The sequence below is a fragment of the Scyliorhinus canicula genome, chromosome 15, assembly GCF_902713615.1.
Source record: "Scyliorhinus canicula chromosome 15, sScyCan1.1, whole genome shotgun sequence".
NCBI lineage: Eukaryota > Metazoa > Chordata > Chondrichthyes > Carcharhiniformes > Scyliorhinidae > Scyliorhinus > Scyliorhinus canicula.
This window is the reverse complement of record NC_052160.1, coordinates 15,134,770-15,161,437: the sequence shown is the minus strand read 5'-3', so window position 1 is coordinate 15,161,437 and position 26,668 is coordinate 15,134,770. Positions and strand designations below refer to the sequence as shown.

General features: G+C 49.9%; 1 protein-coding gene across 1 annotated transcript in view; it reads left to right on the top strand.

Moving 5' to 3' along the window:
* Nucleotides 1-6,363: 6,363 nt before the first annotated feature.
* LOC119979014 (putative protein MSS51 homolog, mitochondrial) overlaps nt 6,364-26,668 on the top strand; it is a 56,989-nt gene continuing 36,684 nt past the window's right edge. Inside the window, exons 1-5 of the mRNA XM_038820986.1 lie at nt 6,364-6,468; nt 19,086-19,281; nt 20,412-20,567; nt 22,116-22,240; nt 26,062-26,625. Of these exons, the coding sequence (XP_038676914.1) occupies nt 19,109-19,281; nt 20,412-20,567; nt 22,116-22,240; nt 26,062-26,625 (1,018 nt within the window). The 5' untranslated portion in view covers nt 6,364-6,468; nt 19,086-19,108. The remainder of the gene's footprint in view (nt 6,469-19,085; nt 19,282-20,411; nt 20,568-22,115; nt 22,241-26,061; nt 26,626-26,668) is intronic.

Here is a 26,668-nt window from a genome sequence, read left to right as displayed (position 1 = left end):
GCCATTCAATAAGGTGCTGTCTAAAAGGTTAATTAGCAAAATAAGGACACATGGAATTGGTGGCAATATATTGACATTTAAAGGATTGATTAGTGGATAACGAAGTGTGGGCATAAGGAAGGATTTTTGAAGTTGGCAGGCAGTGAATAGTGGAGTGCCACAAGAACCAGTCCTGGGGCTTCAGTTGTTTTCAATCTATATTAGCAATGAAGAAACAGTGGATAATGTATCAAAGTTTGCTGATAAAACCAAACTAGGTGGAAAGGTAAGCTGTGGGGAGGACACAGATAGGGGCAAAGTGATGTAGATAGGTTAGGTGAGCAAGCAACAGCTATTTACAATCTATGTTTAAACAACTTGGATACAGGGAAAAAAGGTACTTTAGCCAAGCCCCAGAGGGGCTGGTTTAGCTCACTGGGCTAAATCGCTGGCTTTGAAAGCAGACCAAGGCAGGCCGGCAGCACGGTTCAATTCCCGTACCAGCCTCCCCGAACAGGCGCCGGAATGTGGTGACTAGGGGTGTTTCACAGTAACTTCATTTGAAGCCTACTTGTGACAATAAGCTATTTTCATTTCATTTCTTTTTCATTTTTCATTTCAATTTGCAGATGACACAAAAATAGCTGGGACTATTAAGGGCCTGGGTTTAGAGAACCCCAAAGAGTATCATGGAGTTCACCTGACCCACAACTTATAATAGACTGTGGTATGGGGAGCACACGGCCCACTCTACAGGCATGGTATAGCAGAAATTGAAAAGTATGTTTTAAAGTAAAACAATGTTTATTCTATGAACTCAAGGTAACCTTTTTCAAACGTACAGTGAACACCTTAGCAACCATTAATTCAAATACAACCCCCAAAGACTACAACATGAAGTAATCCTTTAAGTTTTCCTTTTAACATCCATAAGACTTAAAAACACCTTTTTACAGAAAGACATCAGGCTTGACTTCACTACTGAAAACAGTTACCACGTTGAAATCAGCAAATGGACACTCATAAGCCTGCAGAGATTCACACACATCCTGCTGTGATTGCAGCTTCTCCAAAACTAAAATGAAACCAAACCCACCCTGCAGCAAAAAGCCTAAAATGAAAGTAAAAAGCTGACAGACAACCCAGCGCCACCCACTCTCTGCAGTAATAAACACCCATTTCTTAAAGGTACTCTCACTACAGACATTTATATACACACCCATTTATAAACACCCATTTCTTAAAGGTACTCACATGACAGGGACAGTAAGGTGCAATGAGGAAATAAGAACCTTACAAATGGATATAAATAGGTTAAGGAGAGTGGGCCAAAATGTGGCAGATGGAGTTTAACGTGGAAAAGTGTGAGGTCATGTATTTTGGCCGATAAAATGGAAAGGTAACTTATTATCTAATGGGTAGAGACTTCGGGGTGCTCTAAGCAGAGGGATCTGGGCATCCTTGTGCATGAATCACAGAAGTCGAGCGTACAGGTACAGTAGATAATGAGGTAAGCAAATGGAATGTTGCCATTTATAGCAAAAGGAATTGAGTATAAAGGTAAGCATTGTTGCAACTATACAAGGCATCGGTAAGACTGCACCTGGAGTATTGTGCACAGTTTTGGCCACCCTTATTTGAGGAAAGATTATCATATCATAGAATTTACAGTGCAGAAGGAGGCCATTCGGCCCATCAAGTCTGCACCAGCTCCTGGAAAGAGCACCCTACCCAAGGTCAACACCTCCACCCTATCCCCATAACCCAGTAACCCCACCCAACAATAAGGGCAATTGTGGGCACTAAGGACAATTTATCATGGCCAATCCACCTAACCTGCACATCTTTGGACTGTGGGAGGAAACCGGAGCACCCGGTGGAAACCCACGCACACACGGGGAGGATGTGCAGATTCCGCACAGACAGTGACCCAAGCCGGAATCGAACCTGGGACCCTGGAGCTGTGAAGCAATTGTGCAATCCGCAATGCTACCGTGCTTCCCTTTATGTATTGATTAATGGCATTGGAGGCAGTTCAGAGGAGGTTCACTAGCTTAATTGCAGAGATGAGGGGTTTATCATATGAAGAGAGATTGAACAGTTTAGGCCTATACTCTCTAGAGTTTAGAAGAATGAGGGGAGATCACATCGATGTATACAAGATGATGAAAGGTATGAATAAAGTAGACATGGAGCGGTTGCTTCCTCTTGTGGGACATTCTAGAATAAGAGGTCATAATCTTAGAATAAGAGGTAACAAATTTAAAACAGGTTTGAGGAGAAATTACTTTGTCCAAAGGTTTGTGAATCTGTGGAATTCGCTACCCCAGAGTGCAGTGGATGCTGGGACAGTGAGTAAATTTAAGGAGGAGTTAGAGAGATTTTTAATTGGTAATGGGTTGAAGGGTTATGGAGAACAGGCAGGATGGTGGAGTTGAGGCCATGCTGGAATCAGCCATGCTCACATTGAGGGTTTAGGCTGGGAGGCTAAATTGACTATTCCTGCTCCTAGGTCGTGTGTTCTAAGGAGGAGATGCCCTGCTGATTTTGCAATCCGGCTCTTGGTCTGTAGCATTGTAGGTAACAGATGAGGAACATATCAGCCATGATAGAACAGCAGAACAGACTCGATGGGCTGAATGGCCTAATTATGCACCTATATGTTATGAACTAATTGGTCCCTGGAGTAAGGGGGTTGTCCCGTGATGAGAGGCTGGCTAAATTGGGCTTAGTCACTGGAGCTTAGAAAGCGAGATGCAATCTCATTGAAACCTACAAAATCCTGAAGGGTCTTGATAGGGTGGATGTTTGGAAGTTTGCTGGAAGTTTGTTTCTGCTAGTTAGGGATCTAAACAACAGGAACACAGCCTCAGAATAGGGGCTGAAGAGAAATCACTTCTCTCAAAGGGTTGTGAATCTTTGAAATTCTCTACCTCAGAGGGTGGTGGATATATTCTGAATATATTGAAGGCTGAGAGACAGATTTGGCCTCTTGGGCAATTAGAGGGTATGGGGACTGGGTGGGAAACTGGAGATGAATCCCAAGACCAGCAATGATCATATTAGATAGTGGAGCAGGCTCGACTGCTTCTATTTCTTATGTTATTAGCTCGGGCAGGCAATCTAACATTCCATCCATCTGAAATTACAAAAAAGTGGGAGCGACTTTGGGCGAAGTAGCAATTCTACTACCATCTGTCGCTGGGGAAGTATTGAATTTGCAACTCAAAAACAGGCCGTTTGGCCCAACTACTCTGTGCAGGGGTTTATGTTCCACAGTACAGTGGCACAGTGGTTAGCACTGCCTCCTCACAGTGCCAGGGACCCGGGTTCAATTCCGGCCTCGGATGACTTGTGTGGTTTGCCTGTTCTCCCCGTGTCTGCATGGGTTTTCTCCGGGTGCTCTGATTTCCTCCCACAGCCCAAATATGTGCAGGTTAGGTGGATTGGCCATGCTAAACTGCCCCTTAAGTGTCCAAAGATGTGCAGGTTAGGTGGAGTTACGGGGGTAGGACAAGGGGAGTGGATGCAGGTAGGGTGCTCTTTCAGACGGTTGGTGCAGAATCGATGGGCTGAATGGCCTCCTTCTGCACTGTAGGAATTCTATGGGTTCATAGTGCAAATTATGGGAAAATCCAGCCTTGTTTCATGAATTTGGCTCCTAGACTACCAAGATCTCGACTTTAAATCCTCACCCTTGTGTTCAAATCCATGTCCTGCCCAGCCCTAGCTCTGTAAACTCCTCCAGCACCCTGAGTTCTCTGCATTCCTCCAATTCTGGGCCCCTGATCAGCCCAATTTTAATTGCTCCACAACTGAGGATGGTGTTTTCCACTGTCTTTCCCCTGAACTCCAGCATTCTGTCCCTCAATCTCTCTGACCCTCTATCTTATGTACCCCTTTGAGATGCTCCCAAAGTCCTATCTCTTTGACAAAGCTTTTGGCCATCAGTTAACATTGTGACTTGGTGTCAATCCTGCACAATCATGTCTTTGTGAAAAGTCTTGGATTGTATTGCAATGTAATTCCTTGGGTGGCAGGATTGTTGGATGAGGAGAGATTGGGTTGACTGGTCCTGTATTCACTGGAGTTTTGCAGAATGAGAGGGGATCTCATTGAAATGTATGAAATTCTGACAAGGCGAGACAGACTGGATGCAGGTTTGTTGTGTCCTCTGGCTGGGGTTCTGGAACAAGGGATCACAGTCTCAGGATATGGGGTAGACTGAGATGAAGAGAATTATTTTCTCAGAGGGTGGTGAACCTCTGGAATTCTCTACAACAGAAGCTGTGGAGGCCAAGCTACTGAATGTACTTAAGAAGAATAACAGAAGCGTGCCCTGCGCTGGAGGGTTTTTGGAGGGACGTCGCGGAGACGTTGTCAAGGGTGGTTGGTTCCAGGGTTGAGCCGGGCTGGGGGCTCGCAATTTTTGAGGTAGCAGCGGAGCCGGGAGTGCAGGAGGCGAAAGAGGCCGATATTCAGGCCTTTGCGCCCCTGGTAGCCCGGCGCAGGATTCTTTTGCAGTGGAAGGATGCGAGGCCCCCGGGCGTGGAATCCTGGGTCAACAATATGGCTGGGTTTATCAAACTGGAGAGGGTCAAGTTTGCCCTAAGGGGGTCGGTGCAAGGGTTCTTCCGGCGGTGGCAACCGTTTCTAGACTTCCTGGTGGAGCGTTAGAGGATGGTCAATTTCAGCAGCAACAGGGGGGGGGGGGCAGGAGAATGGGCTGGGGGGCAGGAGAATGGGCGGGGGGGGGGGGCAGGAGAATGGGTGGGGGGGCAGGAGAATGGGTGGGGGGCAGGAGAATGGGTGGGGGGGCAGGAGAATGGGTGGGGGGGATGGGTGGATGGGGGGAATGGGTGGGGGGGGGAATGGGGGGGAATGGGTGGGGGGGGAATGGGTGGGGGGGGGAATGGGCGGGGGTGTTCTTTTTCCTTTATCGGGTATGTGTATTTGTTTCCATGTTAACTATTTTTGTTAATTTATTGCTTCTGTATTGGGGGGGGGGGGGATTACTGTTATTTCTCTTTTTCTTCTGTTTTTGTTGGTTAAAACTTGTTGAAAATTTGAATTAGAATTATTTAAAAAAAAAGAAGAATAACAGAAAATACTGGACAATCAAAGCTTTGATGAAGAGTCACCCAGACTCGAAACGTTAGCTCCCTTCTCGCTCCACAGATGCTGTGAGAGCTGCTGAGATTGCCCAGTATTTTCTGTTTTTGTTTCAGGTTCCAGCAGTAATTTGCTTTTATATTTGAGAAGGATGTCGACAGATTTTTAGAATCTAAAGGCGTATGGGGAGGGAGGGTTACCCTTGAATGGGCTAATCCTATTTTATATGTTTCCATATAGAATCATAGAATTTACAGTGCAGCTGGAGGCCATTCGGCCCATCGAGTCTGCACCGGCCCTTGGAAAGAGCACCCTATTTATGCCCACGCCTCCAGCCTATCCCCGTAACCCCACCTAACCTTTGGGACCCCTAAGGGGCAATTTAGCATGGCCAATCCACCTAACCGGCACATCTTTGTGGGACTGTAGGAGGAAACCCACGCAGACATGGGAAGTAAATGCAAACTCCACACAGACAACCACCCGAGGCTGGAATTGAACCTGGGACCCTGGAGCTGTGAAGCAGCTGTATACATAATGTTTTTTTTTTCAAAAGGTAGAGAAAATCTAAAGTTCACCGCCAGATTTCAAACTCAACACCGCCCCTATATTGAATTCCTGTAACATTAATAATCTTTATTAGTGTCACAAGTAGGCTTACATTAAGACTGCAATGAAGTTACTGTGAAAAGCCTCCAGTCGCCACACTCTGGCGCCTGTTCGGGTACACAGAGGGAGAATTCAGAATGTCCAAATTACCTAATAGCACGTATTTCGGGACTTGTGGGAGGAAACCGGTGGAAATCCACGCAGACAGCGGGAGAGTGTGCAGACTCCTCACAGTGACCCAAGCCAGGAATTGAACCTGGAACCCTGGTGCTGTGAAGCCATAGTGCTAACCACTGTGCCACAGAGCTGCCCATTAAGCTGGAAAGTCAAAATGCACTCAATCCATAGATACCTTTTCCCTCTGTGCTATATTCATTGCTGTTTTTTTTTTAAAAAAGCAGCAGTTCATTTTGTGTTAAACTGACCACTGTTGTGGAACATGCTCTGGACAACACTGTGCATGTTGGCTGTGTGTTTGGAACTGAAATATCAGTGTGGCTCAATCACTCCCCAAGCTGGGATTCTGGACACTGCCGCTGCACATCAGACCCAGGGGCGGAGTCACTCCCTGGAGAAACCTGCATCTTTCTCACTCCTGTTGGTCAAGCCCAATCGGTGAGGAGATTTGGGAGTGTGTGTTATGGGGGGGGGGGGGGGGGGGGAGGCACATTCCTCAGGGAAATGCTGCACTCCTGAAATGATCAAACCCTCCCCCCCCTAGACTTTCCATTCAACATTGGGACAGGCGAGGATCGAGACGCAGAGCAGGTAAGTGGCATATTTTGCATGTTTGTAAATTTGATCCGATTTGTCCCACGTTCCGTTTTCTTTTTGCGGGCAGTCGTTCCCCTTTAGTTTGGCACCATCCCTCCCCTTCCTCCCGAGTTTCAATCTTTTCCTTGTGACAAGAAACAAAAGTAAAAGCAGGAAAGGTTGCAGCAGACAGCCCAGCTCGCTGATCTTTCAATAGAAAAATGCAGCAACGCCGCTTTCTGAGCATCTCCGGCAGTTTCATCCCGAATTCAACCCATTTCATCTTGATCAGTTTCATCTTGATCAGTTTCAAAATGTTTCAGGGAAGTTTTGAATTATACATCTCGGGGCAAATATGCCCCTTTGTCACAGAGTTGTATTTCTATGTTTGTATTGAATATAGAATGTGCTGTGTGGAGTATTCTCGCAATAAATAAAGAATAAAACTTTTTTTGACATGGAATGTCATTTTGAAATGACTAATTGGCGGCTGTCTAATCCTGTCCCAGGATTAACGCTGGGAGAGACCTGATCCCGGGAAGGGGGCTTGCTGATCCCGGGAAGGGGGCTTGCTGATCCCGGGAAGGGGCTTGCTGATCCCGGGAAGGGGATTGCTGATCCCGTGAAAGGGGGCTTGCTGATCCCGGGAAGGGGGCTTGCTGATCCCGGGAAGGGGGCTTGCTGATCCCGGGAAGGGGGCTTGCTGATCCCGGGAAGGGGCTTGCTGATCCCGGGAAGGGGCTTGGGGAAGGGGCTTGCTGATCCCGGGAAGGGGATTGCTGATCCCGTGAAAGGGGGCTTGCTGATCCCGGGAAGGGGCTTGGGGAAGGGGACTTCCTGATCCCGGGAAGGGAGCTTGCTGATCCCGGGAATGGGGCTTGCTGATCCCGGGAAGGGGGCTTGCTGATCCCGGGAAGGGGCTTGGGGAAGGGGTTTGCTGATCCCGGGAAGGGGGCTTGCTGATCCCGGGAAGGGGCTTAGGGAAGGGCCTTGCTGATCCCGGGAAGGGGGCTTGCTGATCCCGGGAAGGGGGCTTGCTGATCCCAGGAAGGGGCTTGCTGATCCCGGGAAGGGGCTTGCTGATCCCGGGAAGGGGCAAGGGGGCTTGCTGATCCCGGGAAGGGGGCTTGCTGATCCCGGGAAGGGGCTTGCTGATCCCGGGAAGGGGGCTTGCTGATCTCGGGAAGGGGATTGCTGATCCCGGGAAGGGGGCTTGCTGATACCGGGAAGGGGGCTTGCTGATCCCGGGAAGGGAGCTTGCTGATCCCAGGAAGGGGGCTTGCTGATCCCGGGAAGGGGGCTTGCTGATCCCGGGAAGGGGGCTTGCTGTTCCCAGGAAGGGGCTTGCTGTTCCAGGAAGGGGCTTGCTGATCCCGGGAAGGGGCTTGGGGAAGGGGCTTGCTGATCCCGGGAAGGGGGCTTGCTGATCCCGGGAAGGGGCTTGCTGATCCCGGGAATGGGCTTGCTGATCCCGGGAAGGGGGCTTGCTGTTCCCAGGAAGGGGCTTGCTGTTCCAGGAAGGGGCTTGCTGATCCCGGGAAGGGGCTTGGGGAAGGGGCTTGCTGATCCCGGGAAGGGGGCTTGCTGATCCCGGGAAGGGGCTTGCTGATCCCGGGAATGGGCTTGCTGTTCCCGGGAAGGAGCTTGCTGACAGTTTGCAATGAACATGGGGCTCCAGGCCAGGGGAATACGCTGGGGAACAGGGAGACATTGCGCTGGTCGTTAGCAGCCAGAGCCCCAGAGCGGGGAGCAGAGGATTAATTTGTGCAAAACCTTCTGTTGGGAAAGTAAATGTGAACCCTGACTGTCCTCACCTCTCAGAGCCACTGTGTGTAACCCCCACCCCGAGAAAAATCAACCCACCCTGCCTGTGAACGCACTCCCTCACTCCCTCAGCCTCCCTGAACCCTCACTCACTCAAACTCACTCCCTCACCCTCTCACTCCCTCACCCTCTCACTCCCTCACCCTCTCACTCCCTCACCCTCTCACTCCCTCACCCTCCCTGTGCCCTCACTCCCTCATCCTCCCTGTGCCATCACTCCCTCAAACTCTCACTCCCTCAATCCCCCACTACCGTGTCCTCAGTCCCTCACTCCCCTGTGTCCTCAGTCCCTCACTCCCCTTGCCCTCAATCCCTCACTCCCCTGTGTCCTCAGTCCCTCACTCCCTTTGCCCTCAATCCCTCACTCCCCTCTTGGCCTCAATCCCTCACTCCCCTCTTGGCCTCAATCCCTCACTCCCTTTGCCCTCAATCCCTCACTCCCCTGTGCCCTCAATCCCTCGCTCCCCTCTTGGCCTCAATCCCTCGCTCCCCTCTTGGCCTCAATCCCTCGCTCCCCTCTTGTCCTCAGTCCTTCACTCCCCTGTGTCCTCAGTCCCTCACTCCCCTGTGCCCTCATTCCCTCGCTCCCCTCGTACCCTCAATCCCTCACTCCCCTGTGTCCTCAGTCCCTCGCTCCCCTCTTGGCCTCAATCCCTCGCTCCCCTGTGTCCTCAATCCCTCACTCCCCTCTTGGCCTCAATCGTTCACTCCCCTCTTGGCCTCAAGCCCTCACTCCCCTGTGCTGGCAATCCCTCACTCCCCTGTGCCCTCAATCCCTCGCTCCCCTCTTGGTCTCAATCCCTCACTCCCCTCTTGGCCTCAATCGTTCACTCCCCTCTTGGCCTCAAGCCCTCACTCCCCTGTGCCGGCAATCCCTCACTCCCCTGTGCCCTCAATCCCTTGCTCCCCTCGTACCCGCAATCCCTCACTCCCCTCTTGGCCTCAATCCCTCACTCCCCTGTGCCCTCAGTCCCTCACTCCCCTGTGCCGGCAATCCCTCACTCCCCTGTGCCCTCAATTCCTCGCTCCCCTCGTGCCCTCAATCCACTGTGCCCTCAGTCCCTCACTCCCCTGTGCCCTCAATCCCTCACTCACCTCGTGCCCTCAATTCCTCGTTCCCCTCGTGCCCTCAATCCCCTTGTGCCCTCAATCCACTCGTGCCCTCAATCCCTCCCTCGCCTCGTGCCCTCAATCCCTCCCTCCCCTCGTGCCCTCAATCCCTCCCTCCCCTCGTGCCCTCAATCCCTCCCTCCCCTCGTGCCTTCAATCCCTCGTTCCCCTCGTGCCCTCAATCCCTCACACCCCTTGTGCCCTCAATCCCCTCGTTCCCTCAATCCCTTGCTCCTCTCGTGCCCTCAATCCCCTCGTGCCCTCAATCCCCTCGTGCCCTCAATCCCTCGCTCCCCTCGTGCCCTCAATCCCCTCATGCCCTCAATCCCTCGTTCCCCTTGTGCCCTCAATCCCTCCCTCCCCTCGTGCCCTCAATCCCTCCCTCCCCTCGTGCCCTCAATCCCTCACTCCCCTCGTGCCCTCAATCCCTCCCTCCCCTCGTTCCCTCAATCCCTCACTCCCCTCGTGCCCTCAATCCCTCCCTCCCCTGTGCCCTCAAACCCTCCCTCCCCACGTGCCCTCAATCCCTCACTCCCCTCGTGCCCTCAATCCCTCACTCCCCTCGTGCTCTCAATCCCTCCCTCCCCTCGTGCCCTCAATCCCTCACTCCCCTGTGCCCTCAATCCCTCCCTCCCCTTGTGCCCTCAATCCCTCAATCCCCTCATGCCCTCAATCCCTCGTTCCCCTTGTGCCCTCAATCCCTCCCTCCCCTCGTGCCCTCAATTCCTCGCTCCCCTCATGCCCTCAATCCCTCACTCCCCTTGTGCCCTCAATCCCTCATTCCCCTCGTGCCCTCAATCCCTCGCTCCCCTTGTGCCCTCAATCCCCTCGTGCCCTCAATCCCTCCCTCCCCTCGTGCCCTCAATCCCTCCCTCCCCTTGTGCCTTCATACCTGACTACCCTGGTGCCATTAATCTCTCACTCCCCTCATGCCCTCACTCCCCTCGTGCCCTCAATCCCTCATTCCCCTCGTGCCCTCAATTCCTCACCCCCCTTGTTCCCTCAATCCCTCACGGTCACTGCTACCCTCAATTCCATTGTTGCTTGAAGCCTTTGATGTGAGTGGAGGAAACGTTAATAAAAAAAATCCCAAATGAGTGTTAATTTCTGGCTGGAGATGCGCACCATTTTAAATGCTTCGGCCCGATAAAACCTGGGAAACAGTTGACCGTGTTTATAGGCCAGTCTTTTAAAATAGTCATGGCACAAGCGAGCTTCCCAACCTTAATGCTGAATGAATGTTTGAAATGTAGAATGCAACACAGGTTGACAGTGCGGGGGATGTGGATCAGGTGTATGCAAAGGGTTCAAGTGGAAGGTGGTTCTCTGGAACGGATCTGGGATTAGCTCTACAGTCACAGCTTTGAACAGTCTCCAGAATTCAGCATCAGCCAGAATTTGCTGCCTCAACAGATCTATGGAGCGTCTGCCAAATGTTATCGTGTCCGGAAAATATTTACAGGCATCAAGCATAGTCCAGGATCTTGAAATGCATCTGGAACAGCATTATCTCATTGGTGTGCAAATATTTTCCATGAATTATTCTTTAGGTCATCGCTGAAATGTCTAACCTCGTGGTGCTTTGTGGCCTTCGCTCTTGTCCTGGGGCCAGAAATTGTGCAGATTCAAGTCCAGGAGATTTCAGCAATGCAAAAAACAAAAATCTGGACTGACAGTCCAGTGCAGTCCTGAGGGAGGGCTACACTGCTGGAGGGTGCAGTCTTTGGAATGAGATGTCGTCCTGTCTGTCCCTCAGGTGAGGGACAACGAGCCATCGTGTCAAAAAGAGAGAAGGAGAATTCTCTGCAGCACCCTGGCCAATATTGGCCCATTCACCAATAGCTGGTCATTCATCTCATTGCTGCATTTGGGATCTTGCTGTGCACAAATAGGTTTTTCCTGCATCGCTACTCTGACTACACTTCCATAAGTATCTCATTGGCAGGCAGCACGGTGGCGCAGTGGTTAGCATTGCAGCCTCACGGCACCGAGGTCCCAGGTTCGATCCTGGCTCTGGGCCACTGTCCATGTGGAGTTTGCACATTCTCCCCGTGTTTGCGTGGGTTTCGCCCCCACAACCCAGAGATGTGCAGGGTAGGTGGATTGGCCACGCTAAAATGCCCCTTAATTGAAAAAAACAAAATCAATTGGGTACACTAAATTTATATTTTTTAATAAAGTATTTAATTGGCTGGAAATTGCCTTGGGACGTCCTGAGGTCACAGAAGACGCAACAGAAATGCATTTCTTTCCCATGTCAGTGATGTAATACCACCCACCCCTCAGCCAGTGCAGGTGGCACAGATGCTGCATCTGGGGGCAAACTTACTTTCTCAATGTTTTTTGACACATTTAACACTGCCACAAATGACCCTGACTCGGGTGAATCAGTGCGGCTGCGAGTTAGTGGAAACCGATACCTGGGGCTACTTAAACTGGTGCAGACGGCAGCTAAAAAATATATACTTTCATTGGATTTTTAAATTTTTACAAATATCGCAACAACAAAATATAGGTATCAAAGCAAAACAGGTAGAACACAGAACACAAATCACTGCAACCTTAGGAACAATAAGGCAGGATGAATTAAGAACAGTATCCTCAACATGTTCCAGCCACGGATACAAGACCTATCTGTACCAGCGCAGGATACAGTGCAGACACCAGTTTAGCTGAGGTATTGCTTGATTATTACGGGGGTTGAACTGATATCAGGAACACGCAGTTTCTTCCAAGGGTGCAATCAGGCAATTGTTCTAAAATTCGAACGGGTTTAGACGGGTTAGATCCAGAAAGAATGTTCCCGATGGTGGAGGAGTCCAGAACTAGGGGTCATAGTTTGAGGATAAGGGGTAAACCTTTTAGTGGGCAGCACAGTAGCACAAGTGGATAGCACTGTGGCTTCATCGCGCCAGGGTCCCAGGTTTGATTCCCCGCTGGGTCACTGTCTGTGCGGAGTCTGCACGTTCTCCCCGTGTCTGCGTGGGTTTCCTCCGGGTGCTCCGGTTTCCTCCCACAGTCCAAAGACGTGCAGGTTAGGTGGATTGGCCATGATAAATTGGTCTTAGTGACCAAAAAGGTTGGGAAGGGTTATTGGATTACGGGGATAGAATGGAAGTGAGGGCTTAAAGTGGGTCGATGCAGACTTGGTGGGCCGAATGGCCTCCTTCTGCACTGTATGTTCTATGTTCTAAGATTATTCACCTTTCAATTGTTCTAGGATTATTAGACTGAGGTGAGGAGAAATATCTTCACCCAGAGAGTGGTGAATCTGTGGAATTCACCACCACAGAATGTAGCTGCGGCCAAAACATTGTGTAATTTCAAGATAGAAATAGATATAGCTCTTGGGGTTAAAGGGATTGAGGGATATGGGGGGGAAGGCACGATCAGGGCATTGAACCTGATGATCAGCCATGATCAGAATGAATGGTGGAGCACGCTCGAAGGGCCGAATGGTCTCCTATTTTCTATATATTCTCCTGAAGTGTGCAACACGTGTTTGAGGTGTAATTGTGCGCAGGCTTCTGCAGACTCATCAATCGGGGAAATCAAAGCTTTTTGAAGTTTACTTTTCCAAAAATATACCTTAATAATAAAAGGACTTTATAAAACGCATCAACTTGAAAATTACAGAAAGTGTAATGAGATTTGATTTGTCTCCAAACAGTGCATTCCATTCTTAGGTGCTTTTATTCCCTTGTAATACTCTTGATATTTACAATACATGTCGCACATGTCGCACTGACAAAACATTTCAACTTGGAAAACTACAGAGTTCAGTAAAATGTTACTTCCCATCCTACAGCCTGTTCCACTCTGAGGTGCCTCAATACTCTAGATATTTACAATATACGTTCCCTGTCAGGCATACAGCCAAGGCGTTCCACAAAGCTCTCGGTGTATAATGTCTGAAAGGCCTTCAGACAGTGGCCGTTCCCCACTGCGCCTCTGTGCGACTGCCTCAAGTGTGATTGCCTCCCTCAACACTTAGTCCTAGACCCTGGAATGTGCCAGTCTGCAACACTCGGCTGAGGACAGTTAATTAGAACTGGCAGATCAGCGAGTTTTGTGAAGACCAAAGAGACCGAGTTGATGATCCTCCAGCACCAGTTGTTTATCTCGGTGGGTGTCCCAGGGAATAATCCGTAGCTCACAGAGTCCTGAGTCACGGAGCTGCTCAGGAAGAACCTCAACAAAAACCACCTCCTCTCTCTCTCTCTCCAGACCTTCTTTGCAAAGGCACATTCCACAAGGAGGTGGACAACAGTCTCTGCCCCCACCACAGCACCTGGGAGACAACATGTGAAAGGAGTGAGACTTGCAGGCATTCAGGAAGGATCTGACTGGGAAGGCCTTTCTCATAATCAGCCAAGCTACATCATGGTGCCTGATTGAAAGTTCTGAACGTAATTGATTTTGTGACTGATAATGAGCCATTGAGGCTTCAAGGTACCTGGGTGAAGGTAATAAAAGTCACCACAGTCCCCCAGGACTATAGGCTGCTTTCCTCTTTTGAGGGCGAGAGCTGACTGGTGGAGATTTAACCTGAGGATCACCACACTTCAGGCGAGGGGCAAGGTTGAGAAAGCGAGGCCTTCATGAATATCCTCAGCCGGTGCAGGAATTGAACCCACAATGTAGGCCTCACTCTGCATCACTTCTCTCTTTCTCTCTCTCTCTCTGCTCTGTAAACTCTTACATGATTATCAATTTAAAGTATTAGTAACCTGTCTGTTTCCTATAGATGTTATTATCGAGAAGAAGGTGGCAAGAGAATCTGAGTTTGTGGAGGACAACTTCATGATTCACTGATGAGGTTAAAACAGGGCAGGGAAAGTTGGGCACCTCGTCAGTGTTGCCACCCTCATGGGTTATGAGGGGACATGTGTTTGGGTCTGCGTGCGGATGTGTGTTATGTGTGTAGTGTGTGAGTTTGCGTTGTTTGTGTGTGCTGTACCTGTGTATGTTGTACATGTGTCTGTTGATAGAATTAGAATTTACAGTGCAGAAGGAGGCCATTCAGCCCATCGAGTCTGCACCGGCTCTTGGAAAGAGTACCCCTCTTAAGCCCACACCGCCAACTCTATCCCCGTAACCCTGCAACCCCACCTAACCCAAGGGTAATTTAGCATGGCCAATCTACCTAAACCGCACGTCTTTGGACTGTGGGAGGAAACCGGAGCACCCGGAGGAAACCCACGCACACACGGGGAGAACATGTAGACTCCGCACAGTCACCCAATCTGGGAATCGAACCTGGGACCCTGTGAAGCAACTGTGCTACCGTGCCACCCTGCACCATACCATGTTGTTGTATGTGTTGTGTAACTGTGTTTATGTTGTGTGTGGGGCTTGTGTGAGTGTTTGTGTTTTCTGTGCATGTATGTGTTTGTATGTTGTGTGCTTTGTGTGTGCTTGCGTTTTGTGTTGTGCATGTTTTCTGTGTTTGTGTGTGTGTATGTTTTTGTGTTGTGTATATGTTTTTATATTTGTGTTGTGTTTTGTAGTGTGTGTGTGTGGTAAACCACTGTTGCACCTCCATTAGGTGATGTAAGGTAGGACCTGTATTACAGGTTCGCCGGTAGCCCCCGCCTGCTGGCTCCGCCCAGGCCAGGATGCACGCAGTAGACGAGACTCTGCCCTTCCAAGTAGAAAGTGACGCATCAGACGTCGCACTTGCCGCCACCCTCAATCAGGCAGGCAGACCCGTGGCATTCTTTTCCCGCACCCTTCATGCCTCAGAAATTCGGCATTCGTCCGTCGAAAAGGAGGCCCAGGCTATCGTTGAAGCTGTGCGGCACTGGAGGCATTACCTGGTCGGCAGGAGATTCACTCTCCTCACTGACCAACGGTCGGTAGCCTTCATGTTTAACAACACGCAGCGGGGCAAGATCAAAAACGATAAAATCTTGCGGTGGAGAATCGAGCTCTCCACCTATAATTACGAGATTCTGTATCACCCCGGCAAGCTCAACGAGCCCTCTGACGCCCTATCCCGAGGTACATGTGCCAGCGACAAGTAGACCGACTCCGGGTCCTACACGACAGCCTTTGTCACCCGGGGGTCACACGGTTGTACCATCTTGTCAAGGCTCGCAATCTGCCCTACTCCGCCGAGGAAGTACGGACAGCCACCAGGGACTGCCAGGTCTGTGCAGAGTGCAAGCCGTACTTCTACTGGATGGACCGTCTGCGCCTGGTGAAGACCTCCTGCCCCTTTGAATGCCTCAGCGTGGATTTCAAAGGGCCCCTCCCCTCCACCGATCAAAACACGTATATTCTCAGTGTGGTCGCTGAGTACTCCAGATTCCCCTTCACCATCCCATGCCCCGATATGACGTCTGCCACCGTCATCAAGGCCCTCAACACAATCTTTGCTCTGTTCGGTTTCCCTGTCTACATCCACAGTGACAGGGGATCCTCATTCATGAGTGATGAGTGTGGTGAATGTATAAATACAGTTAATTCACCAGTATACTGTGTTGCATTATACCATGCTATTAACCCTGTGGGCTCCATCTATGGGCCACTGTGTGGCTTCACCCAGAGGGGGAGATGTGGAGCATGCACGGGCTCCGCCCCTTATAGGAAGTATAAGAGCAGCTGACCTGCGGGATCGCCTTCAGTATTGTACCGGTCGCAGGCAGGCAAAGTTGTAAGCTGATTAAAACCACTGTTTACTTCGACTCGAGTCTCCGAGTGAATTGATGGTTGCATCAATGAGCTGCGTCAGTTCCTGCTCAACAGAGGTATCGCCTCCAGCAGGCCGACCAGCGACAACCCTCGGGGAAACGGGCAGGTAGAGAGGGAGAACGGGACGGTTTGGAGGGCCGTCAAGCTGGCCCTACGGTCCAGGAACCTCCCAGCCTCTCGCTGGCAGGAGGTCCTCCCTGATGTACTACACTCCATCCGGTCACTACTGTGCACCGCTATGAATAACAAACCCCATGAACATCTTTTTGCCTTCCCTAGGACGTCCACATCCGGGGTGTCGCTCCCGACTTGGCTCACAGCTCCAGGACCGGTCCTGCTCCGTAGGCACGTCCGACTCCACAAGGCGGACCCGTTGGTGGACAGGGTATACTTGCTCCATGCCAACCCCTAGTATGCCTATGTGGCGTACCCCAACGGCCGCCAAGATCCTGTCTCCCTCAGGCACCTGGCACCAGCAAGTTCCACCCATCAACACTTCCCCGGCCAGGCACCATCCTCCCCTCCCCCGGCGCTTCCAAGATTAACCCCACCAGGACTATCCCTCTTTCCCCTGCCCACGCAAGAGGACGAAGAGGATTTTGGCACACTCCCGGAGTCACCCGACATCAGGCTGGCACCGACGTTGCCAGCATCGACGTCGCCGCCACTGTTACGTCGCTCCCAGTGGAACGTCAAGGCACCAGACCGGTTGAACCTCTAACTGGCACTGGAATTTCAAAAGATATTTTTTTTCTCTTCTAATAAAACACTGTACATAATTTTCACTACTGTATATAGTTCTACACCACCCCCACCGGACTCATTTTTAACAGGGGGTGAATGTGGCAAACCACTGTTGCACCTGCATTAGGTGATGTTAGGTAGGACCTGTACTACAGGTTCGCCTACTGGCTCCGCCCAGGAAGAGGAGTATAAATATGCGAGTTCTCTATTCAACAGCCATTTTGCCAGCTGCTGTGGGAGGCCACGCATCTTACTGCAATAAAGCCACAGTTGTATCCAACCTTAGTCTTTGTACAATTGATCGTGCATCAGTGTGTGTTTGCGTTGTGTGTGTGTTTGTATTCTGCGTTGTGGGTGTTTTTGTGTTTGAGTTATGTGTTGTGTATGGTTGGAGATGCCTGAAGCTCCTATTGCTCTATGCATATTCCATGTTTGCCAAGTGTTCCTTGTGTTAAGAGTAACTCTTGCCCCAATAAAATGGAATGAAACTCCTCCTCGCAGGCTTCTGTCTGCAATGGTCTTTGTTTGTGCAGCTGTGCTGAACAGAGTATTATTAGACACACTTTAAATCAACATTTCACACTAGTGTCTGAGCCATTGTGCTGCTGCCCCTCGGTAATTGTGGGGGCGAAACCCACGCAAACACGGGGAGAAGGTGCAAACTCCACACGGACAGTGACCCAGAGCCGGGATCGAACCTGGGACCTCGGTGTCGTGGTGGGTGTATGGAATGCACTGCCAGCGGAGGTGATGGAGTCAGAATCGTTAGGTACATTTAAGTGACTCTTGGACAGGCACATGGACAGCAGTAAATTGAAGGGGTGTGGATTAGGTTGATGGTAGATTAGGATAAGGGGTCGGCACATCATTGTGGGCCGAAGTGCCTGTGCTTTGCTGTATCGTACTATGTTCTATGCACCCTGGGGAGTTGGTTAGTTGAGGGGGGGGGGGGGGGGGGGGGAGGTTGGTGTGTGTGTGTGTGGGGGGGAACCTGTACGGGGCTCGAATGGCTCCCAGCGCTTTGCCATTGCCCAGGGGAAGTTAGGGTTTCTGAACAATTGCTGCATAAACCCTCACCTGGGAACTTCCGAGAGAGGGATTCCCCCCAGCGCATCGTTGGTGTAACCCCCCCCCCCCCCCCCCCCCCCCCCAAAATCCGACTCTGGGGATCCAGCAGGCTATGGGCCACGCAGTTAAAATCAGCGTCTGCTGAGTTGTGGGTGGATCCTCAGTTTCGGATTGTCTTTGACACATCCCGGTTCAGATCGGCCAAGTGGGCAGTTGTCCTGAGTGCTCAGCTGTTAGTTAATGGTTAGTTTATCAAGTCTCAGGGATGTTGAGGGACATTCCCATGTCTGTCTTCCCAGAATTCCAAGGTCTATTTTGAATCCCTTTAGACCAGTGGTTCTCAACCGGGGTCCAAATGGACCCTGGGGGTCCATGTAACATTACTGGGGGTCCACACAAAAAAAATACCGAATTGGGGGTCCACGGTGATATTTTAGTGGTCCATAGAGCAATTCTACTTCAGAACAATTGTTATTACTGAGAATCAAGTAGAAGAAAAAAATGTTTCTTTTCATGATGAATATTCACCTTTCTCTCTCTCGCACTGACAAAGGTCAAAGAGAGATTATAATCTATCTAATTTACCTTGAGGGCTGAAGGGGCTCAGAACCAAAAAGGTGCATTTGCTGTGTTTATTTTTGTGGTACTGTATTCTGAGGAAAAAAAGACGGTTCCTGATACATACCCATTTACTCTTCAAAAGTGTTCTCAGAGTTCAACAGTGTGAAGAGAAACAAGCCATTTCCCATCAGGCTCGCGGCTCTGTATGTTTCAAAGCATGATGGGCCAGGTTGGTCAATCTTTAACATTTATATATGTGTGGCCACATATTTACCATGGTCAGATAGCTTATGCAAATCTCAGCAACAACGGCACTCCTTCTGACTACTGATTCCAGGTCCTCCAGGCTTGAGCACAAAAATCTAGGCCGACACCCCGGTGGAGAACTGCAGGGGACATTTTTCTTTCGCCAACGCGCAATAGGAACTGAATCAGGAAAACACAAAGTAACATAATATTTTCACCACAATATTTATACATAGTGCCTTCAACATAGCTAAACATTTTGCAGGGGTAGTCACCAAACAGATTTGATACCGAAATCTTAAGGAAGTATTAGGACAGGTGACCCCAAGCTCAGCCGATGAAACATCTTTAACTCTAATATTTTTGAGCTGTGTTTTACCCAGGCGTGCTACTGGAGACCAGCACCATGCCGCGGCCGAAAGTCATCAAAAGACCTTCCACCAGGAAGAAGCCTGAAGCCCCCGATGCTACTGGTGTCTACACGGATGCACTTGGGTTTGTTGCCATGGACTACAATGTTCCAGGACTTTCCAAAGTCATCCTTTCCAAGTTAAATATGCAAAGCTACGACGATTACAGGTGAAATACTCCTTCCGTTAGCTTCCACGTGCTGCAAAATGAAAGTCTGTGTTTAGATGTAGATTGCAACTCTGGTGATTGTGCGACACGTTTATTGATTTCCTGAAACAATGGCAGAAAATGCTGGGTATTCTCACCAGGTCTGACTGCATCGGTGGTGAGAGCCTGTGTGGAGTTTGCTCTTTCTCCCCGCGCCTGCGTGGGGTTTCCTCTGGGTGCTCCGGTTTCCTCCCACAGTCCGAAGATGTACAGGTTAGCTGGGCTATAGAGTTCCGGGAATAGGTGAGGGAGTGGGGCAAGGTAGGGTGCTCTTTCAGAGGCTTGGTGCAGATTCGATGGGCCAAATGGGTCTCCTTCTGCCCTGCAGGAATTCTATGGTGCTATGGGGCAGCACGGCAGCATGGTGGTTAGCATAAATGCTTCACAGCTCCAGGGTCCCAGGTTCGATTCCCGGCTGGGTCACTGTCTGTGTGGAGTCTGCACGTCCTCCCCGTGTGTGCGTGGGTTTCCGGGTGCTCCGGTTTCCTCCCACAGTCCAAAGATGTGCGGGTGAGGTGGATTGGCCATGATAAATTGCCCTTAGTGTCCTAAAGAATAAGGTTAATGGGGGGGTTGTTGGGTTAAGGGTATGGGGTGAATATGTGGGTTTGAGTGGGGTGATCATTGCTCGGCACAACATCGAGGGCCGAAGGGCCTGTTCTGTGCTGTAATGTTCTAATTCTAATTCTAATGGCGAGAATGGAGACTTTGTCAAAGTTGCCATCCAAACTCAAAATGTTAGCTCCCTTTTCTCTCTCTCTCTATCTGCACCGATGCTGACTGACCTGTTGAGTATTTTCTGCTTCCGTTTCAGATTCCAGCGCCCGCAGTAATTTGCTTTTATCTGACTGAATTCTGTTTTGCTGCTCGGGTCAGTGTTGGAAACTGAAACTCTGCGGAAAGAGTAATGTTATTTTCCACTCCCTACCCAATTAAAATGCACCTCAACTGGAAATATGTTTGGTGGAAAACCTTGTGGCTTCCGATTGTCTTTGAGTCGGTTTTTGGATCGCTGTCGCGAGATGGATGGTGGGGCGAGGTTTCTATTCGAAAAGCTCACATTTTTGTTTTTTGAAATTCTGCCGGCGCAGGGCAGCCTTGGAGGGGAGGAAACACGCAGCGGACTTTGGAATCCGCACGTATCAGGAGATGTTTCAGAAGATGGAGGACACGTTTAAGTTTTGCGCAGAGTGCAAGAAGCTTCCGGAAGCTCTGTCAGATCCCAGGGCTCTTCGACGCTGCAAAAGGCAAGTGGCGGCAATGTAGGGAAAGGGTGAATCCCGTTGAGTGGCTCAGTTCAGAACAACGACAGAGTGGCAACTTGATGCATTCCCTCCTTTTCCCCTAGTTACTGCATTCCTAATCTCCATCACCAGTATTCAGGAAACTGATAAGTGGGAATGAGGAAATGCCCTTGAAATTGGAATCAATGCGTGGCCAAATAAGAGCAGTTGAAACTTGAGCAAAAGTATTTGGCTTTCACTCTGAGAATTAACTATCTCATGGAGAGATCTACAGGAACGGGAAAGAAATACATTTCCGAATTGGCCATTTCACTGGGCAGTTGAGAGTCAACCAATTCAATTAATAAATCTATGAGCTTTTTGGTAGTACAGAACTATGGGTCTGGAGTCGCATGTAGGCTAGACCAGTTAAGGATGGCAGATTTCCTCCCCTGTAGGACATTGGTGAACCAGTTGGGTTTTTAACGACACTCTGGTAGTTTCATGATTATTATTTAAGAGACAAGCATTTTTTGTCAGGTTTATTAAGTCCAAGGCATTTCCCTGAGGGATGAAACAGAGAATGGCTGTCAACCTATTTTTTTTCAGTTGAAACAGGTGCAATTTGTGTATCTGTTCTTTCTGTCTGCACGCATAATGTACACACATTGCGCTTGTTTCACTTGAACAAAATAGGCAATAGCCATGCTCTGTTCATTTCCCAGGGCAATGCTTTGATCAATCCAAATCAACCTGCCTAGTTTGGATTTAAACAAAACCTGGCAGTTTGCTGTCAGTCATCAGTCAACTGGTGCACTCTCCATGAGCGGCACACTCACGGCCTATGGGCGGCATGGCAGCACAGTGGTTATCATTGCTGCTTCACAGCGCCAGGGACCCGGGTTCCATTCCAATCTTGCGTGGCTGTGTGGAGTTTGTATGTTCTCCCCGTGTCTGCGTGGGTTTCCTCCGGGTGCTCCAGATTCCTCCCAAAGTCCAAAGATGTACCAGTTAGGTGGATTGACGATGATAAATTGCCCCTTAGTGTCCAGGGAAGTTCAGGTTAGGTTATGGGGTTACGGGGTAGGGAGGGGTGGTTGGGTGAGTGGATATGGATAAAAGGGTCGGTGTAGACTCGATGGGCTTTCTGCACTGTAGGGATTCTATACCAGTGCCTCTACCAATCAGTGTCCACTTGCCAACACATCAGCACTCTCTTCTCATAAACTATAAATGATTGTTCGTTTTACTCTTGGTATTCGTGCGATGTGTTCTGATGAGTGCAAGACCAAAAGCTTTGACATGCCTCTGTTTTCAGCGATATTCAAGTCCTCTACCACCAAAAAGCTATTAGATGGATTTAATTGAATATAAAACCCCCCATGGGGATTTGAACTCGCGCTTTAGGAATATTAAAGCAGCTTTCTAGTCCGGCAAGGTTACCAACGTGCTACGGTGCATGATTCAGCAGGAAGGCAGCCGGGTATGTTTCGTGCAAAATGTCAAAAGTAATGAATTGAGCAACGTCAAGGAAGAATTGCTAATGACTCCCATGGCCATTTGGAATTGCAGATGTCAGAATGTCTATTACTGCGGGACTGAATGCCAACGTGCCAGCTGGCCGGTACACAAGAAGTTATGCAAGAAATTAAAATGGGCAGCGGTTGACAGACTGGTTGAGTGGCTGGCGTTCACAGGTACTGAAAGGTCTGCTCAGCATGGTTTGAATGTTTTTGAAGCAGGCACTAATCCCTCTCCACAAATAAATCAGGCTGCGAATACCGCTTTAATTTCTGCCGGCGTTCAAATGTTAAGGAGAGAGAATGTTCTCGGCCCTTGGCGGCGGGGACTCCCAGAACCTTTGGCAGAAGAGCCAGCTGGGAGATAAGGAGGGTTTTTAAATTTTTATTTTTAAGCAGTTCCAGTTGTTATCGAAGTAATTTTCAGAAGGGAAATTGGATAATCGGAAAAGGGAAATGTAAAAATGCTGGGCTAGTGAGGGAAAGCAGCAGGGAGTGGGAGCAATTGGACAACGTGAGCACAGCACAATGGGGTTGTGTGTGCGGCCTCTCTCTGTGCTGTGTGATTCTAAGATAATGATGTCAAATATCAGGGAGTTTCTGGCCACCCTGCGACCTATTTCTCCTTGGCGGAAGGCAGCTTGCTGTACATTGGCAGCTGGATTCTCTGCTTCCTTTGCTTGTCAATGGGAACTCCCATCGAAGCCAACCAATGGTGTCGGAAAACCCCAAGGGTGGGGGTGGGTTGCCGGAGGGATCCGAGAATCACGCCGCCTCCGAATGGCCGGAGAATTCTGGCTCAGGTTTCTCATTTCTGGCAGAGTTTGAATGGTATTTTGTGAATAATGAAATGAAAATCACTGATTGTAATAGGTAGGCTTCAATGAAGTTACTGTGAAAAGCCCCTAGTCGCCACATTACGGCACCTGTTTGGGGAGGCTGGTACGGGAATTGAACCCACGCTGCTGGCCTGCCTTGGTCTGCTTTAAAAGCCAGCGATTTAGCCCAGTGTGCTAAACCAGCCCCTAGGGCGGTTTGCCCTAATAAGGGCGAATTGCTACATGTGACAAGAGATCAGTAATCTAACAGCCCAGTAAGGTGAGAGGTTGCGCGTGAACGTCTGTGATGTCCCCTTTTATTGATGTGCCCGTCCTAGAGTCAGTACAACACGTTTGCCCATCCGGTCTAGAATGGTCTATCGAGGGATGCAGTGAAATGGTTACTGCCTATCGGAATCAAGGAGAGGGAGGAGTGAGTGTCGGCCCAGCTTATTCCTGTACCTCTTCGCAACAATTTGTACACAATATTACTGGGTGTCTCCAATCGGCGAGTAGCAGTAGTAAATGTAGTGATACTACGACGCTACCAGCAGGCTCAGAAGCCTGGGTTAGAATACTCCTTTCGTTTGATAAACTGCCCATTGCGAGGCCCAGAGCAGAAAAATGACCACACGAACTAGGAACTGGGGCAGGCCCAAGCCCGTGGAACCAGACACCAGGAAGAGCCAATGGCTTCTGGAGATGGGTTGTGGAAGTGATCAGAATCAAGTGGGGAAGGGTGACTGGGGAGGAGAGCTAACATCGCAGTTCCCCGCCCAAATAGGGAAAGCAATTCCATGATCAGCAGAGGAAATCCCAGGAATGCCAGAGGGGTGCTGGGGAAGCCAATCGATCATCGACCTAAGCATTGGCTGCCTTCTCCCATTGGAAAGATATCAATTCCCCAGTATATATAATTCCAGTGGCGAATCCAGATCTAGGAACTTGCTGCGTGGAGAATTCCAGCGGTTAAAAAATAAGGTTCATCCAGGAGGTTAGGAAAGGTCAGAACAAAATTCAAGTAATGCCCGGGAAAGGCTGAATCGGTGGGTGAGGTGGCGAATTTAAAAGTGTCCTGGAAAAGAAAGGGGAAGAGGGTAAACTGAACCCCCAACTCCTTTCCTTTCTGTCTGTCACCAACGTGCTTTGTTTTTGAAAATGTAGACGTGTGTGTTTCTAAACCCAGCTAGCGTGTGCTCAATTTAAAAGTCCCAGCAGCAGAATTTCATGGGTTTATTCAGGCATTCACCCCGAGAGGTCCAAACGCTACTTCATTCACACACCACACACTGAAGAAAATGACAATTAAAGAAGATAGTGCACTTCTAAAAAGTATTAGGCCAAACGGATAGCCAACAACTAATTTGTTTCCACTGATCACGGACTTCTATTTTCAAGTTGGGTTGGGTGCTGCTCTTTGGCTCTCGTCCCCAGCCCCTGGGAGCCCAGTGAATAACAAAGCTTTTCCGCCCTGGAATTGTATTTTAGATAAGTTCCGATAACTGGGACCCTGGGCGGGATTCTCTCAGCCCGGGGCCTGGCCGGAGAATCCCCACGACCGGGGCGAATCGCGCCCCGATGCCGGCATGCGATTCCCCGCTCGTCACGGGCTGCTCTACACGGCCGACCCGCCAATTCTTGGCCCGGGATGGGCCGAGCGGCCGTCGTGAAACGCTGAGACCCGCTGCCGCCGTCGACACCTGCTCTCAGCCGGTGGGACCTCAGCGTGGAAGGGTCGGGGGCGGCCTGTGGGGGGGGGGGGTATCGGGCAAGGGTGGCCGGCCCCGGGGGAGGGTCCTCCAGGGTGGTCTGGCCCGCGATCGGGGCCCACCCATCGGCAGGCCGGCCTCTCTGGCTGGGGGCCTCCTGTCCTACGCGCCGGCCCCTGTTGTCCTGCACCATGTTGCGCCAGGGCCGGCACGTTGAAGGAAGCCACTGCGCAAGCGCAGATTCCGCGGCGCCCAGTTCACGCCGGGATCAGCAGCTGGAGCAGCATGAACCGCTCCAGTGCCGTGCTGGTCCTCTGTAGGGCAAGAATTAGTCATGGGGTCGGCCTGTACACCTTCGTAAACGCGACAACGTTTACGATGGCGTGGACACTCTGCCGTGGGATTAGAAAATCCCGCCCCAGATATCTGGACCAACTGCAAGGTTCCCTTTAAGAGAAGACTGTTCATCAGGTCCTATATTAGGCACACATGGCTGTTATATCAGAAGGTCCAATTTCTTTACAGGTGAACTAGACTCTGAATCAGGCGGGAGGCTTTTAAAAGACGTTTAAGCCTCTTGGTTCTTGAAAGGCAAACGTGGCACAGGTTTTCTCTGCAGCTGTTTCTTATTCTGCCGACTGCCTCAGGTCTGATCTGAGTTCTGGGATAAAATGATTTCAGTATCAGAAACCAGTTTCAATCACATGACCAACAGCCATTGATGTACAACAGAAGGTGGTTTTCAGGATCAGAGAACCAGTTTTGATCACATAGTCAACAGGCATTGATATTCGATAGAAGTTAAATGGTGGTCTTTCACGCAGCGTGGGGGATAACTGGTTTTGTCAGGTTTTCTTTGTTGCATTGCAAACCTGGACTCACAAAGTCTGGGACTCTATTTACTTTCTTTTTTTTTGAGGTGAACTTCGACAATGGCAGGTGTGAATTCCACCAAGGGGTGCTGTTTAGGCATGTCCATTCAAGGTGGAGACCCCCACCCATTATAATTCAATTTAGAACTTACTGGAAGCTCGATTGTCTGTGTTGATGTTGCAAAGGTCAACTGACCCCCCCCCCCCCCCCCCCCCCCCGGCAGCCATCTTAACAGTTCATCAGTGCCCTTTTTAAATAGATAAACGCAGTTCCAGAAGTTGGGCATGACAGGACTGACAAAGGCCTAGAATCACCTGCTCTCAGCTGGCGGGACCTCAGCTTGGAAGGGGATCAAGTTGATAGGCCGCGTTATTGGGGGGAGATTGATATGTGGGTCTGGGAGAGTAAATCATTTATCTTTTGAAAAAGTGGCCTCAATCATTCACCCTCCTAATTAAAATTAGAACTGTTGGTTCATTAAAAATGCCCAGCTCCTCAATCAATATTTGTCAAAACCGAGTGTAATCTGCTAGTTGTTGAGGTCTTTCAATTTTAAGCTGTGCGATTTAAATTTTGTTCCATGTCATTTACTGTCCAGGTGACATTCCTTTTCCGAGTGGGAACTGGACAAAAGCAGTGTCTGAGGTGAAGGGCTGGGATGTTTGGTTCTTGATGCAAGAGGAACTCGACACCAAACTAAATGCAATTCTCAACTGTAAGTACATGAAGCTATTGTGGGAAAATGCAGGGAAACCGCAGCCTGAAGATGAGGAACTTTTGGAATCCATCAGACGAGTGACCACTGACTTTCAGGCAAGGCCAGTTACTATTGGATTAGCCCTGCACCGCTTTAGCATTGACCCATTGGAAAGGCCCATCACCATTCATGTCGTTGGCGCCTCTCACACTGAGACCCTTAATGCCAGACCCACAGACTACGATGAACTTGCTCGGATGTTCCCAGGAAATGAAGGGATTGAGGTTGTTATGATTGGGCCTGAGGTGGTGGAAGGGCCAAGTCTCCGACCTCCCTTGGAATCTTACGCTGGCAGGCGTCGGGTGTACCTGAGTGGCTGGAAGGGGCTGTACCACATGTACTGGGAGACAATGGTGGAGTCAGGTCGAGCTTCTCGGCCTAGTTTGGTAGTAGGATTCCATCCAGGTGAGCTGACTGTTCTTCACAACTAGAAATTCCAATGAAGGAG